The sequence below is a fragment of the Pseudopodoces humilis genome, chromosome 2 (genome assembly GCF_049639895.1).
Source record: "Pseudopodoces humilis isolate 2021_Gansu_Grassland_sample_001 chromosome 2, ASM4963989v1, whole genome shotgun sequence".
Taxonomy (NCBI): Eukaryota; Metazoa; Chordata; class Aves; order Passeriformes; family Paridae; genus Pseudopodoces; species Pseudopodoces humilis.
Window position 1 is genome coordinate 98,707,990 of NC_142201.1, and position 11,687 is coordinate 98,719,676.

Sequence of the window (11,687 nt, forward strand, 5' to 3'; positions counted from 1 at the left end):
TGGGGCACACCTGTACACAGTGCTCCAAGTGGGGTCTCAGGAGAGGGGCTACTGTAGGCAGGAGACCTGCTGCCAACAATTATTTCAACATTTATTTGACTGTTTACACTCAAGTACTGGCCAAGGAGCACAAATAAGAGCACCAAGAGCCTTACAATCGTCGATCATGAGCTCTCTGCAGCAGGCTCACAGTCGGCCTCCCTGCAGATTGAGTTTCTTGTGCCCACAACAGAAACTGGTATGTGATTTCCTCCTTTAACTCGGCCCCTGAGAAGTTCTGGCTCCTTCCTCACCAGAAGAGAGCATAAGGCAGCCAGCCAAGGGTCAGCCCATCATACCCACAGTGTCATTCATCCCCTGCACATTCACACATTGGGAACAACCATGTCATGATAGCTTCAAATTAAGTAAGTCAACATTTTAACAGTGAGTACATTTATTGAGGTGTTTGAAGTTCTGCACTCCATTGGACACTGTTCATAATTTAAAGCAAATTCAAAACATTGTGACAGGCTCCAACTGGGATATTAAAAAACTCACAAAGTCATGTCACTTAAGAAATACAGTTAAATTGTTCAATCATTTTGGTCTTCATCCCAGTCTTTCTTTCCTGACGGAGGTTTTGGGCCACCAGCTGGTTTTGCCATAATGATCTTGAAGAGAATAGAGAAGTAGAAAAAACTAATGTTAAAATCAGGCTCATACCCTTCTCTACAGCCATGTGATGCTGACTGCTAGCATTCACTACATTCATGCAGTTTCCCTACTTGGAACCCAAGCCAGTGAATACCCATCTCATTGAGATATTAACTTAGTTATTTTTGTTCAGAATGGTAGAGGCTGAGCCTTGATACAGTAAAAAAAGGTATTTTATGCCATTTTTGCATGCAAAGTAAGACTTCAGTTAGTCTCAAGAAAGTGAGTGCTCAAATAGGACAACAGCAGACTAGTTTACAGGGTGCACACTGCATAAAGGAAGATTATCAAAGATATTGTTCTCAATTACTGTCTCTAAGTATCACACTTTAAAACCATGAAGTCCATTAGTCCTACCATATTAAAGCTCATTCTCTGCACTGGCTACATAGACAAATAAGGTAAGTCTGAACCTGCACGTATCATCCCTTCCATGAAAATTTGGATTTAGGAGCAGAATCCATTTTCAAAGGCACAAATATAGGATGCAGCAATCAGCACACAGCAGAAGACAGCAGTGTTATGTGTTCTCAAGGAGCATACAATCTGCCATGTGCTTGTCAATGAACTCAAGCATGCACTCACACAGATACCTCTCTGCTAGAGAAACAGAGCTTACTGCACACTAGTTTTCAGGCTCATCTTTCCAGTCATCCTTATCCCAATGTCCTTGTTGCTTAGGGGCTTTTGGACCGCCTGCTGTTTTTGCCATAATAATCTACAGAAATTTTACATGCAAATTCATTTTTTATGAAGTTTCACAAAATAATCAAAAGATTTTTATCATCAAGCCTGTAACCTCTATTTTTCCTAAAAATTGGATTTTCATGTAAAAATATACGAGAGAATGTTTTTTTCTTCTATTAAAGCTTGTTCCTACAGAAGTTAGGGTAACTCTCAGGATACAAACATCAACTGTCTTCAAAATATCAACAAAATGAAAAAAAAAAAAAAAATCCCAAACCCAACAAACATTAATAGTACTGCTATAGAAGCAGCCACATTCCAGATTACAAGCTCTCGAACAAATGACTTCCTGGCTTCCAGAAATGAACAAACCACATTCTCAAGTAGCATTATGTTTATGCCTTGCATTTCCATGAGATTCCACCTATTTCCATGAGGGTTCTGTCAGGTTTTAATTCAGCACCCAAATGACACATAAGCTTACCTGATCAACCCTTAGGACAGTTACTGCTGCATTTGTAGCTAGCTTGATACCCCAGAATTTTCCAAGATAGGTGTCTAACACACCAGCTTCAAACATGTCCTTCACTGCAGCAGCTTCAGCCTGTCAGATGGGGAAAAAACATTATTCAAAACTTTCTCAGGCTTTCACCTAGCAAGGTGGTATCACTTTTCTAATCACATCTCCCTTCAGAAAATCTGCATTCCTAATCCATTAGCAGGAAGTTGGTAATTAGTCAAGACCTACTCCCTGACATATTAGCTCTGTATCCCACTCCACCTCTGACACAAGGCCATTATACTGTACCGAACTGAACTACTTGATGATAAAAAGAACATTTAAGGATTTCAATTCCAGAAAGTTATTAGACTGTGCCTCACAGAGCTTCCAACAATTTAAAATAATCTATAAATACTTCATACTGATAGAAGTACTGTTAAGTATAACCCTGGACTGCAAGGCAACAAGTAACATGAGAGACTATTTACCTCAATATCAAAGCCAACATTTTTCTTCCCCTCCTGATGCACGGCATACAGTTTGGAGATGACCTCATTAGCCTTTACTCCAGAGTTTTCTGCCAGTGCTCGAGGAATGGCTTCAAATGCCTCAGCAAACTTCTTGATGGCATATTGGTCAAGCCCAGGACAAGTCTAAAATGAAATTGAAAACCATGTCAGCACTTCATAAACTGTAAGATAGGAAGGCGTTTCCTCCCACACTTGTTATTACACATATATATATGTTGGTATGAAATAATATTTGTACTTTTTTGTAAGACGTGCATATGAAGATGAAAAGCCAAGAAGCCTGTTTGCTGTACCTCTCCATAGGATGTGATTTGCTTGGCTAATTCAATCTCTGTCGCACCACCTCCAGGAACAAGACGTTTATCCTGTGGAAAGACCACACCAAAAAACAATGTTTTGCTCAAAGCATCCATTATTTCTTATTTTTTTAAGGATTTTTCTAGTCTATCAAGAATGCAACAGAATTTTGTTCCACACAGACTTATTAAGAATCCACTTCAGAACAAATATGCATTATAAGGGAAATCTACCAGAATTTCCTCATTCATTCCAATGTCTTTGGAGAAAAACAGCTTCTTTTGTAAAAATCAAAATAATAATGCAATGGGTTTTGTGTGGAGGATTTTTTGGCTTTTTTTAAAAAATTGCAACTCTTGGCTAACTGCAACAGCATTCCTAGATTTTCTCATCTTTTCTATTATTTTGGTGGGAAATATCATACAGAAAACCAATCTACTGTACACTGAGTTTACGTCAACAGGTATTACAAGGTGTTGGGAGTTTCAGTTTTGTTTTCCTTCATTTAATTTCATTCTTTCATTTTAAATTAAGCACTTTGTACATCCTTTGGCAAACCAGAATTTACTTATTAACTCTGGTCTCTTAACCCACAAAGTAATCATCATAAATCTTAAAACAGGACAGCTCCTGGAGACAACCAAAAATGCACAGCAGTTCTGTACTCAAATCAATGTCCATGTCTTGGTATGTAGAGGAGATTAAGATTCTAACAGTTTTAACATTTTTGCATACTGTTTTCCAGTTAAATACAGGAACATTTTCTTTTGTATAAAAAGAATAAAAATTAAATTATATTTAAGACCACATAAACTGCTCACAAAAAAAAAATCCTCTCTAAAACTGAGTTTTTCTATCCATAAAAACCTACCTGTATTTTGTAGAGGAAGCATGAATTATCAGCAATGAAGCAAAATTATCAACTAGAAATTGAGTCTGCAACAAATCAGTTTCTCCTGATCCCAAAGCTATCTAGCTTTTCTTCTGTGCCTGGTTTCCAAGGAATATTACAAAACATTTAGGGAGTAAGTCAAGAAAGAGCTAACTATCTTTAAAAAGTGGTAAAGGTAATCCACCTTCAAGAACTCACTCACTACTGGAAAACTGAGTGCAGTCCATGTTGAGCACCACCTTTTATGTACCCTGTGTTCACAACAACAGCTGTCTTCCCTACACAGCTCTCCACACCTCAATACTACAGTTATCTCTCCAGCTCCAGAAGGCACCTGAGCAGATTAATATCTACAGCCTTTGTAGCAAATGGGCACAGAGCAGGCTCAAGCCGTGCCTCAAATGATCCACTTCTCACTTCGGGTAACTCAAGTGTTCTCATTACTTACCCTTGTGAGTACTTTGAAAGTATTGACACCATCATCCACTGCTCTCTCTATGTCATCCATCAGATTGTCTGTAGATCCACGAATGAGGATAGTAGAAATGGCACCATCCTCCTTTTCTGTTCAGAGACATGCATTACTGAACTAATTATTTAATCTTATATCCAAAACACATACAAACGCACCTCAGAACAGCAGTGTCAGCAGTTCTACAGAACATACATACCATGCTTAAACACCACAACCTGTGTATCCCCAACTTCTGATAAATACACACTATTGCAGTGACCCATTTCTTCAAGAGTAGGGGGAGTCTAGAAAGAAAAACATGAGTTAAGAACTGAACCTGCTCATCAGTTCTCACCCTCCTACACCTCATTTGAGAAGTACATACCAGTCTGGGTAGGGCTGTTGCACCAACAGTTTTGCAGAGTCTTCTCAGGTCCCACTTGGAATTCAACCTTTAAAAACAAGTTTCCATAACAACATTAACACATACAAGAGTATTCTCTTAACTTGGCAAGTACATTTCATAAATCTGGTAGTCCAAATGTTTTCATGCTCTCCTAGTACTTACCTGACTAACATAAGATTGTACTTGTTGGCATAATGAAGAGCCATATCTGCCACTTTGCCACCTGTTACTACTACATTTGCACCACTATCAGCAATAGCTTTGACTTGCAAATCCATTAGATTTTCTTCTCCTTTACTGAAATTCATCAGCTCTTCAGCATTCTTTATTAGGACGGTGCCCTAGTAAAACACATACACTGTTACAATTTAGCATTAAGCCACATGCCTACAAGTTTCTGACAAACCATTTTGTCTCCCAATCTATCTATAAACTTCAAGTCATCCTATTTTGTAAGAGTGACACCCTCTCAGGCAACAGGGTAAAACAGGAAGGAAAAAAACCAGAAATCACCAGGCCATTCTAAACAACCTTGAGGTTCAGAAATTCAAGCTGTAGTTTGGCTCAAATAACCCAACAAAACCAACACCATTTCCCCTATCTCAAAAACCCTGTGAAGCAATCAAAGTTCAGAACTTTTCTACTAACTTTTTTAAACTAATAAAATCAATATTCACTGAAATATCTCAATCACCAAGTGTTGAGAATATTTATAGCTAAGTCTAAAAATAAGAGTACATATGAATAAATAGAGATGCAACTTATTTTGAGCTTTAACATACCTTAGTTTCAGTTACCATACCATCAAAAGGGCAGGAATACACAGCTATTTTTGCATCTTTGACAGAAGTAACATCTCCTTCAGTTTCTTTTTTAAAAACCATGCCATGCAGTACTGAGGAAGCAGAAATACCAGCACCCTGAAAGGAAATAAATGGAATCTGAGACTTTTTACAAGGACAAGTAGTGATGGGACAAGAGAGAATGGTTTCCTACTGAAAGAAAGTAAGTTTAGATTAAATATCAGGAAGAAATTCTTCCCTGTGAGGGTGGTGAGGCCCTGTCTGCCCAAAGAAACTGTGGCTGCCCCATCCCTGGAAGTGTTCAAGGCCAGGTTGCACAGAGCTTGGAGCAACCTGATCTAGTGGAAGGTCCCTGCCCATGTGAAAGGTCCCTGCCCATGGCAGGGGCCTGGAACTGGGTGATCTTTAAGACACATTCCAACCCAACCCAAACTGTTCTGAGTCTATTCGGGAACATTGTATTACTGACCTTTTATTTATCAGAAAGCTGCATTACTCTGCCTGAAAAGCAGACCTTACAATCATTTGGATGTAATACCCTAAAGTATAAGACTTTAGCTTATTCAGCAACAACAAACATTGTCTAAGAGGGACCCATTTTAGATAATTTTCAATATGAATGATTTTTGTTTCTGAATGCTGCTACTGGGCACTAAAAAAGAGCAGCAAAGACTAATTTCCAAAATTTAGTACAAATGCCAGAACAAAATTAGAAGAGACTCTCCTGAAGTTCAAAAATTAACCCTCATTACACAGTTTACCTTAATAATTACAGTAAAGCCTGCTACTTCAAACTTACCACAATTTTGCACACTCTGATATTATCAACGTTGAAATGACCAGAATCAGGAAGAATAGAAACTGGAGAAAAAAAACCAAAAAAACAAACATTATGTCTTGCCTAATGAACCGAATGAATAAAGTAGAACAGTGACACCAAAAATAATGCCTGGAATTTTTCTGAACCACTAAATTTCAGTGATATGAGATATCTGTCTAAATTCAAGACAATTATAACCTGCTAATAACTGGCATAAAGAGAAACAGAAATTTCGTTTTTACAAAGTAATAATCAGAAACATTTATTCAGGCTGCTCAGTTAATTAAGTTCAAATATGCACACATAGAGTCAAGAGATAAGTCTGATCTACAGTACTTAGAGAAATCACTGCAACTAGAAATGAAGGTTTTATCCCAGAAATCTAAAGGGAGAACAATTCAACACAACTAGTCTTACTTGCATTGTTCTGTGGCTGCAACTAGCAACAGCTTATGTGATGCGCAATACATTCTCCTAATGATATAAAAAAGAGGGAGAAAGAGAGGTTTCTGCACTAAAAGGACTTGAAAACTATTTCTAGAAATGCCTAGTAGGAAAGGCAAACCTTTTCTGAGCTACAATGCCAATGCAGAGTTCAACCTGAGGAAGATTACCCTCATTTCAGAGGTAAAGTGTTCCATCCAATCCAACCTGCTAAACTAACCATACTTTCTATCTTACATGAAGATGTAAGGACAATAAGCAAACCTACTCAGTTTTTTAGCTGTGTGCCCACGCTTATTCCTGCCCACTTACCACAGGCCTGAGCAATAAGCTTTGCCAAGAACCGTTCATTGCCATATTGTTTGCTCATGACTGATGTGTGCAACAAAGATGCCACTTCTTCAATATCTCTAAGGTTCTTTGCAGAACAGCACACCAAGTCCGGAAGAATTTCTAGGGCTTTCTTGCAAGCCTTTTCATATCCTTCAATCACCTGTGCAGCAAACAGTAAATATTCACTACAACGCTTCTGCTTTTCAATAGCCATAAAACATTAACAGATGCAGAAGTTTACAAGGCAAGTAAGCAGTCACAAGCAACATAACACATGGTTCCCCTCCAAACATCTTTATCTAAAAAATTAGGTAAGAAGAAAGCAGATGATTCACAGTATTATGACCCAAGAAAAGTGATCAGTGGCAATCTGGATTCAAGCTGTGTGAACTTTAATGAGACTATAACTTGCCTCCGAGACAGATAACCCCATCCTCAGAAGGTCTTCTGCTAACTCCAGAAGAACTCCAGCAAAAACAAGGACAAAGTTTGTTCCATCTCCAACTTCTTGTTCTTGCATGTGTGAAGCCATCACAAGCATTTTCGCAGCAGGATGCTGGACCTTTGAAAGAAGTTACACATCTCAGTGACTAACACCCCACCTAAGATTACAGCTTCAGGCTTTTCTACACATCTCTCTAAACTCTCTTATCTCGAATTGCGCCTAGAGATACTAAGAACGCACAAAATTGGAAAAGAAAGCAGCACAGATAATCTTAATTGGCTAACTTCCCTAGTAAGACAAAACACAAACATATATTCAAAGAAAAAAAAAATCAGAGAACTGAACATTGCCACTACAACATGCATTAGACATCCCTGACATTGGTTCTGAGCTACTTTTACAGGATGCAGTGGCTTCACAACTGAGTTCTACACGGGAAAACAGTCCGGAGTTTAGATCTCCAAATTGAATTCATGTGTAACACACAAAGTACATGTCTAAGTAACAGTCCCATTTTACAGGGGGGAGATGTGGGAGAGCTCTGCTTAAAGATTGCACTGCTTCACTTTTCTTTCAAATAAATGCAGTAAAACACCGTATTCCTGAATATTTATACTTGACATTTTATACTAGAAAGTAACATGCAAAACATATCAGATTAGGTCACTAGTACGCAGATAATATTTTTTACAAACAGAACTGAGACTTCCACAGTTATTCTACTCATACTGAACACCAACACAATACATTCAGTAAGGAAATACTTTATATTTGCATTATTTCTATCACTAAGTATAAAATTCAGGAAAATATTATTCACATTGTGTCACAAATATCAATTTGAAGTCGGAAAAATAATTAGGAGAGGACAGCCTTTTCATGCCTTTACAGTATTTACAGAAGGATGCTGCTATAGCCTTAGACTCTTAAATTCCATTGATGGATTCTAAGCAGTCAGGAGAACATGGCAGGCAACTACACCGGGAGATTAACTCAACAGCTGTGTCATGCAGACTTTTGCAAACTAGTGCATTTCTAGATATATTCTCTTTGAAACCTACTGGTTTTGGGGGGAAGTATGGTATTATTAAGTATCTCCTACAACTATTAATGCTGCTTCACAAAATAATTATATTCTTCACTGTGGACCTCAAATTCAGTGAAAAAAGTAAATTTCTTCCAAAGTGACACATGTAAACCATCTGGTAGTGACACTTCCTTACTGACAGTCAGAACCCTAACAGCCCATGAGCAGAATCACCAGATGACAGCTGACATCATCTCAAGAAAGAAAACTTACCTCTAGCTCTCTCAGGATAGTAGCAGCATCATTTGTAACAAAAAGCTTTTCCAGGTGATTGATAACCATTTTGTTCATTCCTAAATGGGAAAACGATTTATAAAAAATCATTCATTATGCAAACAATATTTTGCACACGGACACTGCTTCCTGACTTTCAGGTGTACCTTGCATATTAAAATGTTAGCTCTGTTTATCATTTAAGAACTTTAAAACATTTTTGCGAAATAACACTTGATGTGTGGGACATTATGGAGAAATCAGTAATTTCTGAGTAAAAAGTTTTCTGTTCAGAAATACCTGCACATTATTTAATTAAATTATACAGGAGAACCTTTTGCTTCCATATATCTGGCTGAACAAGACTATGTTCGCTATGACTATCTGCCGTGTTATTCTGTTTCCTTTAATTTTTATGCTTTTTCATGTATTTTATACCGCTTTTCAAAGAGAATACAGTAACTGCTAAAAACCTGGCAAAAGCAGACACTAAGGGTAACTCAAGAACTGTCAAAACAGAACCTGATTTCTACAGACACAAAGAAATAGTCAGATATTTGCAGTTTTAGAGCAAGTCCAACGTGTTTCCCCCAGAAATAAACAGCTGCTTCTTTGTCAAGGTATGTTTAGCCTCCAAACATAGCATTTGTCTCAAAAATACAGCAATAATTTTAGGATTTATTTACCATTTGGTCCATATGCTGTACGAGTGGTTTGAGCAAGTTCTTTGCATGCCTGGATGTTTCTATAGACAGCTTCTTCTAGCCCTGAATAATGCTAAAGAGAAAAATGACTGATCAGAATTAGGCTAAGAAAAAAAAAAGCGATGAGCTAGAAATTTCTTATCAAAGCAGTGCTGATCTACTTAGTCCCCCAAAGTTTTTTATTGATATGCACTTGGTATTTCACTTACAGTTTAAACAGACACCAAACCTTACCCAAAGACAGTGAGAAATACCGTGTACACCTCAACTAGGCAGCTCAGCAAGCATAAGAAACTTCTAAACAGAAAATCTGAACAGTGACTTGACTTGCAATACAGTTTGCATCCCTTCAATCTTCTAAAAAAGTTTTGTGACATGCCAAAGAGAAACAGAAAACAAGCAAGACCCACTTGGCAAAGGGCAAGGGTTTCTGTACATGCTTCTTTACTCGCACCATTGTAAACTCACTTCACATGTAACTCACTTCCACGTTCAAAATATGTGCAGTTTGAAAATTCAAAGTAGAATCATTAAGTAAAATGCCTGTGCCTGAGAAGGTGGTCAGCCTGGCTTTGGTTTGGAAACCTTAAGACAAGATGGGATCCCCGGAAAGGACGTTAAGAAAGAAAAAGCAGGATAAAAAGTACTGTGCAGTCCATAATAGAAGGGAGAAAAGTAGTAATAATGTTTACTCTCTAAATACAAACCAAACATTTTAGATTGCCAGCTGTGTCCTTGTTTTGCATAAGAAAACTTGATGTTTTGGCCTTGAATTTTCCAACACTGAGGCCACTCTGGTTCCCTGTTCTGCCCCTACCCTGAACATATGCCATTATTTGGATTCAAGAAGGATTCAAAAAAGAAACACAAAGGGGTTTCAGATCTGCTATCTTCACTTTTCCTTCTATTAAGTAGCAGAAAACTACTTTAATTAACTTTTAATTTAATTAAATTTAATTTAACTTTAATTAACTACTTTAAGAATTTCTTTCTTCCTATTTTCCCTCTTTCTTGAGGGAGAGAGGGACTTTGGGCAAGGGTCTGGAGAGAAAGGACAAGAGGGAATGGCTTCACATTGAAAAAGAGTAGATTTAGATTAAGTGTTAGGAAGAAATTCTTCCCTGTGAGGGTGGTGAGGCTCTGGCAGATTTCCCAGAAAAACTGTGGATGCACAACCCTGGAAGCATCCAAGACCAGGTTGAATGGGGCTTGGAGCTAAATGATCTTTAAGGTCCCTTCCAATCCAAACTTTTCTGTTGGTTCTATGAATAAAAAAGAAAAAAATCCCACACCTGCTTGCTTTCTGCCCACTTTTCAAAGAAAGCTTCTCCTTTATTAAGGCACAGTTCTTCAACTTTACCAAATTATTAAGTTAACGCTAAATACAATGAAATGGAAATTAAATGAAAGGAAATATATAGAAAACACTACATTGTTCAGAATCACTGACAAAGGTATTACAAAAGGTCGAGCAGGACGACCCAGACACTTCCGAATAGCTTCAAGTACAGGGCCCCGGCTGAATGTTGCTGTCCAGCCCCGCGGAGATCTCTCGGAAGGGCGCGGGCACGAGTCGGGCCCCGGCGCATCCCCGGGGCTGCAGGATGAAGCGGCAGGGCCCGGCCCGGGGGAAGGCCGAGAAGCGGGATCCCGGCCCCATAGAGCTTTCTGGAAGGCCGCGTGCGCCGGGCACCGCCCTGCAGGGCCGGGCAGGCACCGATCCCCGCAGCGCAAAGGCTGCGGAGGGGCCCCGAGCCGGGAGTGGAGCAGTGCCCGAACCCCCCGGGCCCGGCCTGCGGGACACGGGGCGCCGCCGGGCCCTGCCGGCCTTCCGGGGCTTACTCCGCACCGCTACCCTGAGACTCCTCCCGCACCCATCCATCCATCCATCCATCCATCCGCGCATCCATCCAAAGGCGGACTCACCTTCGCCCCCTCCTTGAGCATCTGGGCGAAGCCCGGGGCCTTGGGGACGTGCAGCGCCATCTCCGCTCCACTGCGTGCCGGGGCTGCGGCGGCGGGAGCGCGCGGGGCAGGGCGGGAGCGCGCGGGGCACGGCGGGAGCGCGGGGCGGGCCGGAGCCGCGCCGGGGCTGGGCCGCCCCTCAGGCCGTACGGGGCCCGGGGCTCGCCCCGCTGAGGCCTGACCGCGTTCGCAGCCGGGGGAGCGTCGGGCGAGCGGGTTGGCTCCCTCACAGCCTTTCTTTCTCTATCCCTCGGTTCGGCAGACCGTGCCGTAGGCGTTCCTCGGGTGCGCTTTGCGATGGGAGTTCCAGCAATAATGCTGACTTTTCATATGGCCGCCGATAATAAACGGTCGTCGTAAAACTGAGCAGACTCCGGTCAAGCGTTTTGCTTAGTACATACTTGTCTAA

At 40.3% G+C, this 11,687-nt stretch overlaps 1 protein-coding gene across 2 annotated transcripts; it reads right to left on the reverse strand.

The window, feature by feature from the left end:
* Nucleotides 1-418: 418 nt before the first annotated feature.
* Nucleotides 419-11,358, reverse strand: CCT8 (chaperonin containing TCP1 subunit 8). Of its 2 annotated transcripts, XM_014253441.2 has the most exons (16): nt 11,240-11,358; nt 9,296-9,386; nt 8,610-8,689; nt 7,277-7,426; nt 6,844-7,024; nt 6,067-6,128; nt 5,247-5,384; nt 4,627-4,805; nt 4,444-4,510; nt 4,276-4,363; nt 4,053-4,168; nt 2,709-2,780; nt 2,374-2,538; nt 1,868-1,987; nt 1,316-1,414; nt 419-653 (listed from the first exon to the last, which is right to left on the reverse strand). In XM_014253441.2, the coding sequence occupies exons 1-15, from the start codon at nt 11,297-11,299 to the stop codon at nt 1,322-1,324; spliced, it is 1,662 nt and encodes a 553-aa protein (XP_014108916.1). In that variant the 5' UTR covers nt 11,300-11,358; the 3' UTR covers nt 419-653; nt 1,316-1,321. The 2 variants fall into 2 exon arrangements, with proteins under 2 accessions (XP_014108916.1, XP_005524050.1); XM_005523993.3 differs by lacking the exon at nt 1,316-1,414.
* Between the last annotated feature and the right edge of the window lie 329 nt (nt 11,359-11,687).

Coding starts and splice junctions, on each gene's coding strand:
- CCT8 (XM_014253441.2), bottom strand. CDS start 11,299: ATGGCGCTGCACGTCCCCAAGGCCCCGGGCTTCGCCCAGATGCTCAAG. Junction 8,690..9,295: donor TACAGCATATGGACCAAATG/GTAAATAAATCC, acceptor TTTCCCATTTAG/GAATGAACAAAATGGTTATC. Junction 5,385..6,066: donor TCAGAGTGTGCAAAATTGTG/GTAAGTTTGAAG, acceptor ATTTCCTTTCAG/GGTGCTGGTATTTCTGCTTC.